The 18,115-nt window shown below is 40.2% G+C and overlaps 1 protein-coding gene across 4 annotated transcripts in view; it reads left to right on the top strand.

Annotated features, from left to right (window-relative positions):
• The window catches only part of tll1 (tolloid-like 1), a 57,166-nt gene that overhangs the window by 22,212 nt on the left and 16,839 nt on the right, over positions 1-18,115 (top strand). For all 4 annotated transcript variants that reach the window (XR_003463049.1, XM_027283558.1, XM_019266526.2 and 1 more), the window contains 15 exons: positions 3,510-3,632; positions 3,837-3,917; positions 6,200-6,373; positions 6,474-6,591; positions 8,579-8,757; positions 9,225-9,330; positions 10,778-10,902; positions 12,317-12,432; positions 12,718-12,820; positions 13,677-13,793; positions 13,909-14,054; positions 15,265-15,460; positions 15,552-15,677; positions 16,877-17,037; positions 17,126-17,306. Coding sequence is in view for 3 of the 4 variants with exons in the window: in XM_027283558.1 (XP_027139359.1) it covers positions 3,510-3,632; positions 3,837-3,917; positions 6,200-6,373; positions 6,474-6,591; positions 8,579-8,757; positions 9,225-9,330; positions 10,778-10,902; positions 12,317-12,432; positions 12,718-12,820; positions 13,677-13,793; positions 13,909-14,054; positions 15,265-15,460; positions 15,552-15,677; positions 16,877-17,037; positions 17,126-17,306 (2,052 nt within the window). In the remaining variant the exon portion in view is untranslated. The remainder of the gene's footprint in view (positions 1-3,509; positions 3,633-3,836; positions 3,918-6,199; positions 6,374-6,473; positions 6,592-8,578; positions 8,758-9,224; positions 9,331-10,777; positions 10,903-12,316; positions 12,433-12,717; positions 12,821-13,676; positions 13,794-13,908; positions 14,055-15,264; positions 15,461-15,551; positions 15,678-16,876; positions 17,038-17,125; positions 17,307-18,115) is intronic.

Here is an 18,115-nt window from a genome sequence, read left to right as displayed (position 1 = left end):
GGTGTTACTAATACTAAACTAATAAGTTTTGGTTGCAGTGGACTGAGTCAGTTTGGGTTCTTTCCATATTTGAAAAAAATAATTGAAGAAAATCAGAAAAAAAGTCTTGATTAATATGATTAGTTTAAAAAAAGAAAAAGTTGATAAATGAACTATATGATTTGTTTAAAGAAATACTATGTCTTATACTAAGCATGCTAGCGTAAACCATACTTACTTAGTACTGTCCACATAATAGATACATGACATAAAATAATAAATAGATAGGATACAGATAATAATGAATACATTACATCATCTCTACCTTTTATATCGGAACATTATCCTCATATTTAACCAACATATCATATACCACCATTCAGCAGCACACACTTTGAGTCTGTATCTGATATCATGATTTGTAAACCATCTGTGGTCATTGTGGTTTGCTCCTCACTGCAACAATAGCTCGGACTTGAGCACAATGGCACACTGACCCCCCATTTCCTTTAGTGGCAATCCTGATTAGCTAAGTGACAAGCTTCTCCCATGCCATTGTTAATGTATTAGTGTCTTGAATCCCTGTGGAGGCCAGTAACTCCGCTCAGCTAATCATTTAGCGATGGTTATCATTCAGTTGTTCATTGTTAGTGGCTGGGAGATATACTGTAGATATGGAAGGAGAAGGAGACAATAAAGAAAGAAAGAGGCTGAACAAGGAGTCCAATATGTGCTTTGTCTGATGCTGAGGGGTGTGTGATAGAAACACAGCCACATGCACACCAAAAGCTTTAGTGCTGTAACACATGAGAGTCCAAAATGGTTGAGAATCAGGACTGAAGAAAGAGAGCGATGGGGTAGGAAGGTTTTTGAGTAAGATGATGTAAAGAGACAGGCTGTTCATTTTAATTTATTTCTTCTTCTTCTTACTTTCTTGTATAGTAGCAGCTGAAGAGTGATAGGAAAGTGGGGAGAGAGATGGAGAATGATATGTAGTAGGTGGCCACAGGTCAGATTTGAACCCTGGAAGCTGCAACAAGGACTGAGCCTCTGTACATGGGGTGCCCACTCTACCTACTGAGTTAAGCAGCGCCCCAACACATTTTTTTTGTATCTGAAACAAAATCTAAGCTAAAAGATTTGAGGAAGGTTTTGAGGAACCAGAAGAACTAAATGACAAGTCTGTTGTGCGCATTACTGTTTTAGTGAATTAAATCAATGATTGATGAAAAATTATGACGTTTAAACTTAAGTTTCCACATGCAAATAAATAACACAGTCATCCTTGTGGTTACAGATAACTTTTTCTTTGTCCAGCTGACATGCGAATAGAGATCATGATATGGATTTAACTGCTTCTTAACAGAAAATTCAGAGATCCAATAAAAGAAAATATGTAAAACAAACAAACCAACAGCAAGGACATGATATGCAGTTTAATCTTTCATAATACCAGACTTTTAGAATGTACTGTAGTTTGTTTATTTACAAGGGAAAGATGGGTTTAAGTCCATAGTGCAAACTACAGATTGGTTATTGGTCACTTAATATGGGGCTCCAGCAGTCTGAGTTAGTCAGATCAAATGTGTATCTTCCAAAGTTACAAATGTTTGGAGTACAAAATTCTTTCTGTGTCTTTCCACAGATAACATTGCCATGCTGAGCTGAAGTGGATGGATAATAACAAAAAATAACCAATCTGAGACTGCTAATGCTTCGTATTAGCTTTGGCTGAACTTAAAAATGCATTTTTGCACAGAGTGAGGACTGTGGATACTGTCTCCTTGCACTTGCATTTGAGTCATGTTAGACAGGGAGGAATTATTACAGCGACTGATAACAGTTTCAATGTATTGTATACATGGGCATGTGAGTATTATTTTAAGATAGCATGTTCATCATAAGTAAGTCAGATTGTATGGAAAAGAGGGAGGAAACGAGGATGTGAAGATGAGTGGGAGAGGCTGGAGTAGATAGGGAGGAAGGAAGGAGTGGAGTGGACAGTGGTGGGAGTGTCACTTGTCAAAAGTCTTAAACACAGTGTGATATCAGATGACTGTGAGACCACCGAGGCTGGGTGACTGTGTGGGTGTGTGTGGGTTGGCAGGCAGGGAGGGAGGGAGGGAAAGCTGCACTAAGCTCTCCAGGCACACTGATATCAAACACAAGTTTCCTGGTATTTGAGTGAAGTATCGGGTGTGTGACGGGAGTGAGTGAAACTATGATGACTCTGTGCTGTGGTATGACAGTGTCACTATAACTCAGATAACTCTGAGCTATAGCGACAGAGGATTTAATAACCAGAGGATTTCATTTATGGGATGAGTTCACCTCAGGAAAACACCTGACCACTTTCTGGTATGTGAATTGTACCAGGAATGTGTGACAGCTGCTGCTCCTTACTGCTTCGGTGTATAAGTACACATTGTATTGCTGACCTAATTAGATCTCTGCACTGGAGGTCATAACGGGTCAGACAGTTTGTACTTGCACTGGACTTATGTGCAAATACATCCAATCCTGAACAGAAGAATTTAGAAAAAGACTTGTTTTGGATCTGATTTTGTTCAGGTTGACTGGTTCTAATCCCCACATGTTGAAGAAAATAAGCATTACTCGTGTAACTGCTTAATGCCTAAAGGCTGTTCTTGAGCGCACCTTAGCTGTGGTAAAGAAGGAGGAGCAAGTGTTGCTCTTTCACTCAGATTTATCTTGAGTCACTTTCTCTTTGTCAAACATCTGACTCCTGGTCCACTTCATCTTCTTTTTCAGGGGCAAATTGCTCTTATGTTGCAGCACAAGACATGCAAATAACATGTGTAAAATAAAATATAGGTTGTGAACGTAACTGTGGAAAAATAACACACACTTACATGGACATTCTCATTTCTCATTTTGTCTGTCAATCCCTTTCCTTGCCTCACATCTTACGCCCTCCCACCTGGAATGCTAGTAGAGGAGACAAGAAAGAGATGCGAAGAGAGAGGAGTTATTTTAAACGTGACATCATTTAAATATAACATGTGGCACATCTGTATCAACTGTCCAGTGTCATGCCTTTTTCTTAAGTCACAGGAGGCAAAACGACTTCTGCATTGGATACACCTGTACATGGTTGCTCATAGCTGCTTGGCAAGCTTCCTCCTTTAGCTGCATTTAAGGAACTGAGACCTCTGATGGTGTACTGAGATTGATTTCCGGGTCATAGTCGAGAGGTAGGCAGATGAGGTGGCACTTGAGAAATGCCATCAGATGTTTTCTCCCATCGGACATAGTGAAAACTTACTTTTGAGATAACATAGACCTGAGACAGGGAAAAGACTTGAGATCTGATGCAAGTTGGGTCCAGAACTTGAGTTTGAATCATAAACAGTACACACTTTGTTCCAGTGACACTGCCTATAAAGACAAATATTAAATGTAGCTTTTCCTAAAACAAACGTATCATCTCCAGGGATGATGTTGGTGATGTTAGTGATTCTGCTGCTGCTGTGTGATTATAACAGATGTTTTTTTCTCTTGACTTGCAGCTGTTTTCTGGGGCGACATTGCTTTAGACGAGGAGGACCTGCGCATGTTCCAGATTGACAGGACGATAGACCTGACACAGCACACACACATGCACACACACTCCCGGCAGGGGCACACATCTGGTAAGTGGACGAGACAGCATCTCACTCTCACTCAGCAATCATCATGTAATGCTCTCTCTCACGTTTCCTCTGAAACTCTCTCATTATCCATCGGCTGCAGAGTAAAGCAGCTTGAACAGGAAGGAAGCAGACAGGGGCCACTGAGGATATCAGCATTTATTGTGCATTGTTTGTATTTTGATTCTTGGCTCTTGTCTGTGTCAGGTGGCCTGGAGGAACATGAAATTACTAAGAAGAGAGGATCTTTATATCTACTGCTGGAGAGAATACGTAGGTTTGGCTTTGGTAAGGACCCAAAACTTTACTACACACTCTAATTTCTCTTAGCAAGTACCATATCCTAGATCTTATGGGATGTCACTGGTTCCTATTTATTTTCATACAATATTAAAAACAACTCTTCTGCAAAGACTTGAGGCTTTTATAACATCTGCCTGAGCAACTTTGAATGCTCTACCAGGGAGATTTTTGGTTGTGTAACCATGCAAAATTTGCCAAAAAAGGTGACGAAATGATCACTGTCACAAGTTCAAGACCCTCAAGACTGCAAGCCCATTCATTGTGAAATGAAGGAAATCAATGTTTTTTGCTGATGGACCAATATATTGAAAAAACTGGGTACCAATCAAAAATAACATTTGTTGGGCAAAATATCAACTTTTCATTTCAGCTACCAGGTTTGTTGCACAGGTTTGAGCCTCTAGTGATCTAATATTGCAATATAGTCTTTAAACTTTGGTTTCATTTTGGCTTATTATCGAACTTCTACGTGACCAGAAACAAAGTCTTTGTCAATCAACATTTGCTAGCTACAAACCCTCCCAGACTTAACCATCCCCATGCATGCAGAGCAAAGGAGCCTTTTTTTCTATTATAATGTGGATATGGCTTAAATAATACAAACCACAAGTCCTTCCATTCCAGTTTTATAATAAAGATATTTCAATACTCCAAGTGTTGCTAGACCTTTGACAGCTTTCTTTCTTTATGCTCTTTGCCAGTGCTTTGCCAGAGCACAATCAGATCCAGAACTACAGAATGTATAAGTTACAACTCAACTAATCCAATATAAACTTCTTTAAATAAAATGTTTATTAAAACAGCATGTTGCAGAGCTATATCTGTCTCGAGTTTTATTACCCTCTGAGCTGAGAACAAACTCTGAAAGGTCACATATAATCAGAAATGCTGTGATCCAATAATCTCAGAGCACATTTAAGAACTGATATTCCTAATAATAGACAAGTAATTTATTCATTTTTATTATTATTATTATGATTAGTATTGTTTATTTTTATTATTTTAAGTTTTTTGTACAGAACATGTGCAGCATCAATACAAAGGTATGGTTACAGTCTGATGTGACAACATAATTCAGACGCTAGCCATGTAGTGAAGAAGGAAAACAAAAAATAGATATCTACACATGTGCATGTGCACCTAAACACGTACGTGCACGTGTTCACTCACACCCACATGTCCAAATAATTGTAAGCATATTCATATATACATAACTGCACACATACACATGCGCACATTCATAAGAACAAAATATTAGAGAACTGTAGGGTTGCAAGTAGATCGGCACTGATTACAGCAATATGGTCATTGTTTTTCTTAACCAAAATATACAAGGCATTAAGGCAGGTTATCACTTCTTCTTGTGATATAGGTGTTCCATTTTTCCCAGAGGCCATCACCTTTGTCCCTCTGTAATCTGAGCCATCTCCTTGTTATGGCTTTTTTGCTCGCTGCCATGAAGATTTTTAGGAGGTATCTGTCTTTCTTTGGTAGTTCAATGTCAATATTACCCAGATAGAATGATAAACAAGTAAAATTAAAATTATACTGCAAGACTTCTCTAATTATGCTTTTAACCCCTTCCCAGTAAGATTTAAGAATGGGAGAGCTCTGGAATATGTGTATGTACGATCTGCCACGCTGTGTCCACATCCTCTCCAACATGTAGGTTATAGTCCTGTCTGTTTAGACTTTTGCTTTCAATCTAACAATTTTTTTACGTTTAACAATTTATAATTTTTCCAGGAGAAATCACTCCACGGTTGCGTGGCCGTAGTGGTGATTTGTGTGCTAATTATATTTGTCCAGTCTTCAAAAGTAATTCCAGTTCCCAATTCTTTTTTCCATTTCGCCTTAAAATAGTTTGTTGAGTGACCTCTTAATTCAGCTATATGTCCATATAGTTCTCCAATAATTATTCTGGGCAGTTTTGTATTATAGGCTTTGATAAACATTTTGGTAATACTTGATATATTTTCCTGTATAAGTCCTTTAATGTTCTTATTAAAGTAGTGCTGGAGTTGGAGTTACTTATAGAAATCCTGCCGAGCAAGGCCATATCTATCTAAGATAGATTTGAAGTCCATGAAATCCTGTTTTTTGATTAGCAGACACAGTGTGGAGAGTCCTTTTCTCATGCATTGAATGAAGCCTCCATCACTCATACCTGGTTTGAAATCTGGTTTGTGGGTTGGCCACGTTAATTTATTCAGTTTGAACTCTTATAACATGAACAATAAACTTGCTCACTGCTGTTTTTCACTTAGAATATCTCCCCAAGAACTCCAGCAAGGGAGCTGCCACTTCCAAGAGCCAAACTGGAAAAGGTGGGAAAACTGGGAATGTTGTGAAAAGCCGTATTCCCCGAGCTGCCACATCCCGAGCTGAGCGGATATGGCCTGGAGGAGTCATTCCCTACGTCATAGGAGGAAATTTTACTGGTAAGCAACTCTACTGGACTGCTGCCCGTACTGCTAAACAGTAAAACATACACCAACGTGTGATTGTGTAAACGTAGGATGTGAAATGTGTGTGTTTTAGGTAGTCAAAGGGCCATGTTTAAACAGGCCATGCGTCACTGGGAGAAACAGACGTGCGTAACTTTCATTGAGAAGACGGACGAGGAAAGCTACATCGTGTTCACCTACAGACCTTGCGGGTGAGTTTGGTGAATCTCTCTGCGTAAGTGTGATATGTGTGTGTGTGTACCTAGAGTTCAGTAGTGACCTTGTCACAGCGAGAGACGATACGGTCACTCAACAATGGCTCCACTTTCCTTCCTGTCCTGCTTCTGTTTCCCCATCCCACCAATCACACTGCGCAGTCTAAGTTTTTGTATGTTTGTGCAGTTTTTTTGTTCATACTCTGCAGAAGTGCATTGTTCTGTTGAGTGGCAGCACGGTACGGGTCATAGTGTGTTTGTACAGTGGTGGCACTTTACTGGTTCTAAGTTGTAAGGTTTAAGAGTGGCTAAAATCAGGATGCTTGAGTTTATCTATCCAAGCTGTTGTTGTGCAGATGGTTGAAAGAAGTAGGATGTGTAGGATATTTGGTAGTGCTGAAATGAAAGTTGGTAAGTCGATTAGTTGATATGCAGAAAATGAACCAACAGCAAATGTGAAAATCAATAATTACTCATTTAAATAAAATTTGGATGTCGATTGCGTGACATTGATTTCTGAAGTGCTGTTTTGAAGCTCAAAACATGTGGCTCTGGCTGCTGCCATGTTGGCAGTGCTGCCTCTTCTGCCTTCTACTTAATCTAAAAATCAGCAAAGACGTAGATCATTGCCGGACCTAAGGAAGGTTTAATGAAATTTAGCCTCAGTACAGTTGTCATGAATGTCAAAATTAAGTATAGAGACCAAAACTGTTTTTTCTACCAGACTGTAAACATGTTAATTTCTGATGTCAAGTTGGACATTTTAACATGGGGGCTTATAGACATTGACTTGTACTGTCACCAGTCTCAAGTGGTCGATTGAAGAACTGCAGTTTTTGGCTTCATTGTACAGACACGGAGGATGCTGCTTGTTTAAATTATTGTTGATTAAAACACCTTTGAGTATTTGAATGTTGGTTGAATGAAGACATCAACATGGACTATTTCCGTGCATAATAGTAACTGTTCATCAACCGCTCTTCTGATGCTGACACTTTGCAGTGTGATCCCCACAGACTGCCAGTATTATGAAAAGTTGGATGAATATGAGCATCTAATATTTATACGCACATCAGAAATAGTCCACAGTAAGGAAAAGAATAGTCTGTAATAATCTGCATGCTCTGCCCTCAATGTGATGCCTGATGACAATTTATGAGGATCAAAATGTTGCAGTGCTTAATAACTGATCAAACAAAGGACTGATACTAGATACTAGCATTTATCCTATATATATATGTCCTGTTTGGTCCAGCAGCTGTTAAATACTTTCTCTCTTTTAATTTAACAATGGATAGTTACACAAGTCAAGTTCACATCTGAAATACAACTGATTTTTTTAAATATCAACAACATTTGGATGAGTGTGTTTAACTGATGATGCCAGTTGTCTCATATCCTGTGATAGGCTGGCTTCATCAGAGATTAGACAGTTTAATCTGATGTATAAATACCCTGCAGCCTGTCTGTGCAGAGACAGAAAGGCAGGTACATAACTGATGGTTTATAATAGAGCCACAATACATTTTGCAGCACCTGTTGTGGGTGAAGTAGTTGTACTGATACTAGAGCCGCAAATGCTGTAAGAAAAAAGGCTCTATCTACTCCAGTGATTCCTGATCCTTACCCTGCAATCAGCTCGCTGGATAACTTTAATCAGATTTGTTAGCCTGGCACGGATGTCTCGGTCAACCAGGAAAAAAGAGTGTGTGTGTGTGTGTGTGTGTCTGTGAATTCTCACAGTTTATTCACATTAGGTTATGAAACTGCAGCATTATCAGAGCGTTATATGTAAATAAATCCTGCTGCCTTTCCTCTGGTGGACGTAGTACGGGACAGGAAATCCTGAAAACTCTGTGAGTGTGTGTGAGTGTGTGTTTGTGTGTGTTCATACAGCAATGCTGATGCCTTTTCCTCTGCCAAATGTGTCGTAAAAATTATCCGCCTATCTCCCTGCTATCAACTTCCTACTAATCCTTATTAGGTGTTGTTCCTATGTGGGTCGTCGTGGCAACGGGCCCCAGGCTATCTCCATAGGCAAGAACTGTGACAAGTTTGGCATCGTCGTGCACGAACTGGGTCACGTCATTGGCTTCTGGCATGAACACACCCGGCCTGACCGTGACGATCACGTGACCATCATCCGGGATAACATCCAACCAGGTGAGACTCTGTACCCAAGATGCACCTGGGTCTCCGTTAAAATCATCCAGGGTTGTTTCTGGGAGGAGACAACCAAGGACAACGTGTGTGTGTACGTTTTTTCAAATTCACACTTGAGTCCAGCCCTGTGTGTGAGTGTGAATGAGGCTTTTAATGACTGTGAAGTCACCTCAGGTCTGTTTTTCCGCCTCATACTCCTCTGCACACACAACACAGTCTGACAGGTGTTAAATCAACCTGACCCAAGTTTTTATTTAGAAACATATCAGAGCTATGCTGCCCTTAAAATGCCATATCTACTCAGACATCACTTCTAGTATATGGTGTGTAAGGAATATATCTGTGTGCGTGTTTATGGCAGCGCACTGAATGGTTACACACTGTTTGTCATAACCATCTAATGCTGCTGTCCTTGCATGTGTGCACGTGTGTGTGTGTATTTCAATGTGCATATGTGTGGTTCTCAGGCCAGGAGTATAACTTTCTCAAGATGGAGCCAGGGGAGGTCAACTCTCTTGGGGAGCCATATGATTTTGATAGCATCATGCACTACGCCAGGAACACATTCTCACGGTAACCAACGGCATGATCTCTTGATTTGTTTTAAACCTTTTTGAGCGGTTCTCTCTGTGGATGTTGTTTTTTATCACCTAGGGCAAATAAAGGCTCAGTGCAACATGTTGAAAGTGAATATAAAAATAGTGTAACTGTTCCTTTTTCTGAGCACACAATGAATTACAACCTACAAATGTTTTCAACATTAACTGTATTTATCATCATTATTGTTGAGTTGCACTTAACAACAGTCTACCCTGCCAATGCCTGGTAAACTAAAAATAAAATTCTGGCCAAAATATTTTCCAACAGGCAATAAAACAGCAAGTTACAATGTCATTAAAAACACAAACCATAAGTGAGCTGGTCCTATTTATCGAATACCTGTGACAAACGCTGCAGATCATCGTACTGCCGTCGTGTGGAGTCAATGCAAAACAAAAGGTGTTCAATCAACTTATGAGTTGTAGTGATGAGAGTTTACTATGGCTGACTTTTTTTATTCACCTACGTAGATTTTTGGCATTTGGTGGGTGATAATTTTGGACCTTGATGTTAGTATTTGTACTGTAATTGGAATACAGGAAATACTACAGATCCTTTAGTTATGTGCCAATCAGACAATTAGCAGAGTTTCCTAAATTTCTTTTCAAACAATATCTTGTGATCCTGTGTCTGTCACTAGTCACTAATCACTATGTCACTGTCTTCTATTTCTGACCAGTTCAAATAGATATTTTTTCTGTTTTTCTCCTATATTTAAAGTAACTCCTGGGTGTGTAAGAAAGCAGCTGTTTGCTCTCAAGTTTGGCATATCGACCTTAAAATGTCAATGTTGTGTTCAAAACTTGTTTTGAATGCCGCACCAAAAAATTTGTTATAGCTGTCTAAAGTTGAAATAAACACAATTTTGTGGAGCAAAAAGATGTTTTTTCTGATCCTTATCATTTTCATAATCTCTCAACCAACTACACTGAACCTGCAGCCCCTCTTCAGGTTAGAAAACATTCGTGCAGAGTGTCTGAGTTCTAATCAGACTTGTGCTTTCGTTTATATTCACAGATATAGCACTTTGGGAGAAACAGGAAATAATCGCACACCAGTGCAATAAAAAATAATGGAACTTTTTCAGCATCATGAAATCCCTTCCCTTGTTTTCGACTTCTCCACCATCTGAAATCAGCCAGTTATTTGGCAGCGAGAGTGTTCAAAGGTTCACTTTCCATGCTTTCCATATGAGGATACATTTTAATCTTTGCCATACCTACTCCCATAACCTCTCCTATTCCCCACTCGGCTCGACTCACACACTCAACGACAATACTGGGGGTGATTTGCATGGAGATCATATTGCCCTTAGAACATAAGTTATACAATACTGTTTTGAATCTAAACATGTTGAAATCTTTGATTTCCTTGAAATCAGAGCATGATGTGTGTTAAATCTCTCTTTTCCTTGCTGAAGGGGGATGTTCCTCGACACCATCCTTCCATCCAGAGATGAAAACGGGGTCCGGCCTGCTATTGGTCAGCGAACCAGGCTCAGTAAAGGAGACATTGCACAGGCAAGGAAGCTGTATAGATGTCCAGGTACTGATATATTTACTATGAGACCACAGTGTGTGTGTGTGTGTGTGTGTGTGTGTGTGTGTGTGTGTGCCTCTCTCTGTGTGATGACCTCTGTTTATCTGCTTGCATCTTTGGTGTAACATTTTCACGCCCGTCCACTCTCCAAGGCACAGAGGTGAAGTTGAGTAATTTGTTTTTCCATGTGTTTCTCTGATTTTCATGTCTTACACACATTACACACACGTTCTTCCCATAAGTTCTTGCGCACACCCGTGCTGTTCTGGCGTCCCTGCGGTCCCTGTTGTCTGGTTCTGACGTGATCTGGATCTGCTCTCAAGCTGAGCTGTGTAGTAATGATGCAAAAGTTTACGATCGGAAATACTGCCATCCCCTTTGGACCACACACACACGCACACTCACACACTCACATCCTCAAGAAAAGTTCACACTTCAGGTTTTCATGTACAAACGATGATGTATGTATCCGACGACCTCACCTAACCCTAATATCTGTTACCATGTATTTGTATGTGCGTTTATTTATTTCGACTGATTTTGTTCTGTTATAATACAATTTATCTGAAAATATGCAAGTGTTGCTTTCATTTTATTTGTTAATATTAACATCTTTATATATATTATATATTTTTATCTTCTGAATCTATTTTCATTATTATAGACAGAACACAACTGTGTTTGTGTGTCCCAGCTGGAAATAGATACAACTTCAACCTTATAAGGTCATATTTGAGTGATACCATATTCACTGACAGATGAACAGAGCCCCAGGGCATTGTGGGGGAAGACAGCATGCATGATGGGATAGGAGGGGCACATTTGGCTAACCTCCTTTTGAAAGGGAGTGACGCCGTTAAACTCAGAATGAAGAATAAAGAGAGCGATGTCTTGTGGTAATTTCCCATGAACTGTCATCCGGCTATGACTTACTATCTTCATTGTGCTGAGTCTGCCACCTGGGGGGATGTGTAATTCTGCTGAATGGTGACGAGGCTTAATGACTGTGGTCAGACCTTATATGTATACTAATACATACAGGAATACAAACATGCAGCCTCCAACCATGACAATCACAAGTTTGTTTGGGAGGGTAATTTTAATTCCTTTACTGGTTTCCAAATCAGAAATAAGTGTCTAAGAGTTTCCATATGCACTGAGCAGATATTATAGACATAAACTCTGGCAGAGAGTGTATGAGGCTCTTGTTTATACAAGATAGACTGTAGTATATTTATTTTGGTAAATTGGCAGTAAAAGATTGAGAATAATAATAGATATGAGAGCCTTGTGTTCTTTAGTAATGTACCGATCATAAGTATCAGTACACAGCTGAAAGGATTATGCACAACAGCGGGACTCACCACAAAAATGTAACTCCATCTGTGTGTGCGTGCGCGTGTGTGTGTGTGTGTTGCAGCATGTGGAGAGACACTCCAAGAGTCAACAGGCAACTTCTCGTCTCCTGGTTACCCCAATGGATACCCGTCATACACACACTGTGTCTGGAGAATATCCGTTACACCCGGAGAAAAGGTGCATACACACACACACACACACACTCACACACTCACACAAACACACACACACACACACGCACACGCACATGCACACGCACACACACACACACACACACAAACACACAGTAGCACCCTGCAGTGCAGTGAATGTGCATACAATAACAATACGAGACTGATGATGGATTGACTGTATATTGATTATATCCTAAGACTACAGGTACCACCCTATTCTTCTTTTCTGCCTCTCCACCTGTGTAAACATTTGTATTAAATATATTAACATTTACTTTTGCTCTTCCAGATCGTTCTTAACTTCACCACTATGGATCTGTATAAAAGCAGCCTGTGTTGGTACGACTACATTGAGGTTCGGGATGGATACTGGAGGAAAGCTCCACTGCTCGGTAAGACCAACAGAGTCAGCCAAGGGTGAGCTGAAGGAGGGCCAGATTACCCTTTAATGAACTGGCATGACATTTATGCCTTTCCTTATTTTCTTATTCCTTCATTAACTTTTTAATTCTGCTGAAATCTCTGAACTGAAATCACCCTAGCTGGTTAAAACTGCTCTGACTGTAAAGCACGGTGACCTTGTGAGCACCGCAACTTTCCAATTTAGCAACATACGTGCACCATTTAGAAGAAATGTTGCAAACACAGAAAATGAAATCAAATAAATGTGCTGCAAGTAGCACAGATGACAAGAATGTTTCCAGGGCATGCTAAAAAGCGATGAATATGACAGGGACAGGCTTGTTGCCATTTTTTTTTTTTTGATTAAAGAAGTCTGCTTTCCATAAGTGCTGTTGGAAAATTAACTTTTTTTGGTGGGACAACAAATGCTGCAGGTGTCAAATTGGTGAAAATGTTTTCAGCATTTTTTTTATATTTGATCTATTTGCACATGTTTTATTAAATTTGCAGTGTGTTGAGCTGTCAGGGTTAAGGTCATGTTCAGACTGACAGTAGCACTGCATCGATTCTGTATCACATGAATGTGTCCAAAAGGCCAGTTGACATTGTTTTGCATTGCAGCAAAACTTGAACCATATGATTCAGAGCTCTCTGGCAGCACCTGAGTTGTACAGACGTGTACTGAAATGATTGAAGAGGCTGTGTTTTTTAATGTACGTCTGAGCACAGACTCTTAACAGGAAGAAGTTTTCTCAGATATTTAACGTCATATATTTCATCTCTGTATTTCATCTGAGTTATGATTCTTACTTTTTGCATGTGTGTGTGTGTGTGTGTGTTTTACAGGCAGGTTTTGTGGAGATAAAGTTCCTGACGTCTTGATCTCCACCGACAGCAGGATGTGGATCGAGTTCCGCAGCAGCAGCAACTGGGTGGGAAAAGGCTTTGCTGCAATTTACGAAGGTAACTCCTCCACCTACATACACATGTGTTACTGGTCAGTGCAGTTGATGCTGATGTATCCTGTCTGTCTGTCTGTCTGTCTGTCTGTCTGTCTGTCTGTCTGTCTTCTGTGCAGCGATCTGTGGAGGAGAAATCACAAAGGACTCAGGACAGATTCAGTCTCCTAACTATCCCGATGACTACAGACCCTCCAAAGAGTGTGTGTGGAGGATCACCGTGTCCGAGGGATACAACGTCGGCCTCAGCTTCCAGGCCTTTGAGGTGACTCAATCCCTATGTGTGTGTGGTCATGTTTGTGTGTTTCACCCCGTCCACCCTCTGTGTGTATATATGAGTGCGTGTGCTCAGGAATGTCTGGGTCAAATTTCACGCTCGTATAGCTGCTTGGGAGTTAATAACAGTGATGGTGTATGTGTGTGTGTGTGAGTGTACAAAGACACACAGCAGGCAGCTGAGGATTAGTTTTGTAGTTTGAACGCTGTAAAAATGTCAGTGTGCTAAATGACTCAATCTGTCTCCAACCTGACTTCACACATGTAAGGTCAGAGGTCAAAGTTCACCTTCACACAGGAGCTGAGATCAACCTCTTTTCAAATCGCACCCGTCTCAGACACCTTTCTATTCTATTCTATTCTATTTTTAATCTGTCCTGTGTTTATTCTGTCCTATTACACTCTTTTCCACTCTGTCTATTGTGTTCTACACTATTCTATTCTTTACTATCCTATTAGATTTTATACTGTTCTAGTCTATTCTGTCCTATCCCATATTCTATTCAGTTTTACTATATCTTGTTCTTTTCTAGTCTGTTCTATAACATTCTGTTCTATTCATTTCAGATCTATACTTTTCAGCTCTGTTCCTCTTCTGCTGTTTGTCGGCTGATTCTTGGACAGACTGTGAAATTCAGTGCTTTGGGGAGAACTTTAGGACTTTATTTCTGATTTTAGATTTTGGTTTTTAAACAGGAGAATCTGTTCATCTGTAGCGGTTCTGTTACTTCTGTTGGTTTCAGCTGGTGCAGGTCCACTGATGATGTTAAAATAAAGTAGGATGTTGGAATGAATGCAGCCCAAAAAAATCTTCGACTGGGACTGGAGATCACCACCCACCCCTCCCTGTTTTCAGAAATGTCTGACTGAAATGATTGTAATAATAGAAGAAGATGGAAAGAAACGCGCATTCATACGTCTGAATCAGCCAATAAATTTACTAAAATATGGGTTTCATTCATAGACTGTTGAAAAGATAGAAGAAAATACAACTACAAATATTTGATATGTGCATAATGTTTTAATTTGTGGCTGATGATGTGTTTTTGGTTTTAATTTGTTTTTTGGTTGTTTGTCGGGAAGTCTTTTTTTCTGTTTTGGTTTTACTGTCCTGGAAATATTTGATAATAACTGTGATGGGTGGAGTGTGTGTGTGTCTCACTGTGTGTTTATGTTACCCTACATTAATATTTTTGCAGATCGAGAGGCATGACAGCTGCGCTTACGACTACCTGGAGGTCCGAGATGGCCCTCTGGAGACGAGCCCTCTGATTGGTAGATTCTGTGGCTATGACAAACCGGAGGATGTGCGCTCCACCTCTCATACACTGTGGATGAAGTTTGTCTCAGATGGGACGGTTAACAAGGCCGGCTTTGCTGCTAACTTCTTCAAAGGTGTGTGTGCGTGTGTTGATTGTGTTTTCCTTTTTAACTAAAGCATTCTTTGTGTGTGTGTAAAATGTACTCTGACGTGTGTGTTTTTCAGAGGAGGATGAGTGTGCCAAGCCAGACAATGGTGGATGTGAACAGAGGTGTGTAAACACTCTCGGCAGCTTCAAGTGTGCCTGTGACCCGGGCTATGAACTAGCTCCTGACAAGAAGAGCTGTGAAGGTAACTGTGTGTGTGCGTGTGTGTGTGGGGGATGCACATACAAAGGAATGTATGCGCATTCCTTTGTATGCCACTGTGTGTTTCTGTAGGATATGAGTCTAAGTCATCAGGAAAAAAAAACATCCGAACGGCCTCCATCAACAGGAAAAAACATCTCTCCAACACAAAGCCACATGCCTCACTATTCCAATGCCACAAATGCCGTTAAGGTCCTCTAATCCCACAAAATAAATCAACTACCCGTAACGACCCACATGCTGAAACAACTTAACAAAACACTTCTGAGAGAGAAAATGTTTTACAAGAGTAATATCCAAAATGTGGTTTTGCTGTATACTGTGTCTTGGAAGCACAGTCATTTGCTTGGCAACAGCAGTGAATTAATGTGTGGGAAAAAAATGTCGAAAGTGGATTTTCAAAGTTTGTGTGTGATATTTGGGCTCATTTTTGTAAGGCGTTTCGCCTATCCCACCTCAGAAAAGGAGAAATACAAGTTACATGAGGGACAGGGGCTGAACAAGGTCAACAATACAGTACAACAATAATGAATACGATCAGGGGAAATAACGGGACATGGCGAGAAAGTGAGTTGTTGTTTAAGGAAAACCTTTGGTGAACTCTACAGGTGTTTTGTGAGCGACTTGCGTTAAGTCACGTTACCAACTTCCCCTCGAAATGAATCAGTAGTACTGACTTTCCACACACGTTTCACTTTTCCTTTGAGCTTAATCTGGTTCCTCTACGACAAATATTCCCAGTGGCATCATCAAGTACACGTAGAGTATGCAGCTGACAACAAACCTATTTGTCCTCCACATTCCATCCTTCACTACATCATATCCGAACTATAAACAAATCAGAAATATTCTCCGTGCACATTCAAATAAAAATGACAGCTCAGTTTATTAACATGTTGGGAAAATTTGACTGGTTACAGTTTTTGTACCCTGGAACAATATAAGCAACTATAAAAACTGTAAAAAGCAGTTTGCGTTTAAAAGCTCAATTGTGAAAACAACTGACTAAGCGTTGACCAGATTCATCTCCGCCCGCTAATGTGCAATGTGGTTTGGCAGGGTCAGGGGGAACCCCACTCCGACCACAATGTAAAATGAAACAGCTCTACTTTTTCCGATGTAGTTCTGTCCTTGTGGCTTGTACAAACGTGCTGTGTGTTTCTGTCTAATTTATGTTTCCAGCTGCATGTGGTGGTCTCCTCTCTAAGCTGAACGGGACCATCAGCACTCCTGGTTGGCCTAAAGAGTATCCACCCAACAAAAACTGTGTGTGGCAGGTGGTCGCCCCCACTCAGTATCGTATCTCCATGCAGTTTGAGGCCTTCGAGCTGGAGGGAAATGAGGTGAGTTTGTCTTTGCTGGTGGGCTGTCTCTTAATTGAAGAATAATGGAGGTGGATGTGTGTTACATGAGACTTATTTGTGTGTTAAGGTGTGTAAATACGACTATGTGGAGGTGCGGAGTGGCCTCTCGTCCGACTCTAAGCTACATGGTAAATACTGTGGCACCGAGGTTCCTGATGTCATCACGTCTCAGTACAACAACATGAGGATTGAGTTCAAGTCTGACAATACTGTTTCCAAGAAAGGCTTCAAGGCTCACTTCTTCTCAGGTAAGACTTGTGTGTTACATCTGTGCGTGAGTGTGTATGTGTGTGTTTATGTTTATGTTATATTTGTTGGGTGGGCAGAGCAGTGTTTGTAGTTTGGCACAAACTGAGCATACAGACAGACAATGAATGAAGTCATTTATGCAATCCAATCTGAGCTCCTTTTGTTTACTTTATTTTCAAATTCTCTCATAACAGATAACAGAAATATGCATATGCAGAGTTAAAAAACAACAACAACCTAGCATTAATATTGTTAAAACAAAACAAAAACAAAACACACAAGCAAAGAAACATATGAATGAAAACAAACATATGCATAAAACAAGGACAAACACATGGCTGGTGTTGGAGTATAGGATCAGAGAATGCTCAGATGCAGGAAATAGCATGGCAGCAAAACACAGTCACATAATTAATTCTCATCAAGCAAGGCTAAACTCTGTTCCAATATTTTCTGCAAGTAGTTCTGTGAAATTCCCCCATGTTAAAACAAATGTGTTTCATTTTAGCAATAGAAAGTGTTTCATTGAGACACCTCTTAAAACATGTGGACAGGGGAGACTAACTTAGTTTAGTTTTTTATGCCCCCTTTAAGAATCTGCTTCTCATGGGAAGGGGCGGCCCTTGTACTGTCAGAGCAGCCAAAATTTGCCAAGGATAAATCTGATCTCCTGACTGTAAACTGCAGTGGAGACGTTTGTAATAGCTGTTTAACATTCACCCACAGTATGTCTTCTTCAGTTTTTCAATCAGTTTGCAGGATTTTTCAGCCCTGTATCATCATGGACATGGATAAACCTGCAACACCC

This window comes from Larimichthys crocea, chromosome X, assembly GCF_000972845.2.
Source record: "Larimichthys crocea isolate SSNF chromosome X, L_crocea_2.0, whole genome shotgun sequence".
In the NCBI taxonomy this organism is placed as follows: domain Eukaryota; kingdom Metazoa; phylum Chordata; class Actinopteri; family Sciaenidae; genus Larimichthys; species Larimichthys crocea.
Note: the sequence above shows the minus strand (reverse complement) of the source record. Positions and strands in the feature narration are given on the sequence as shown.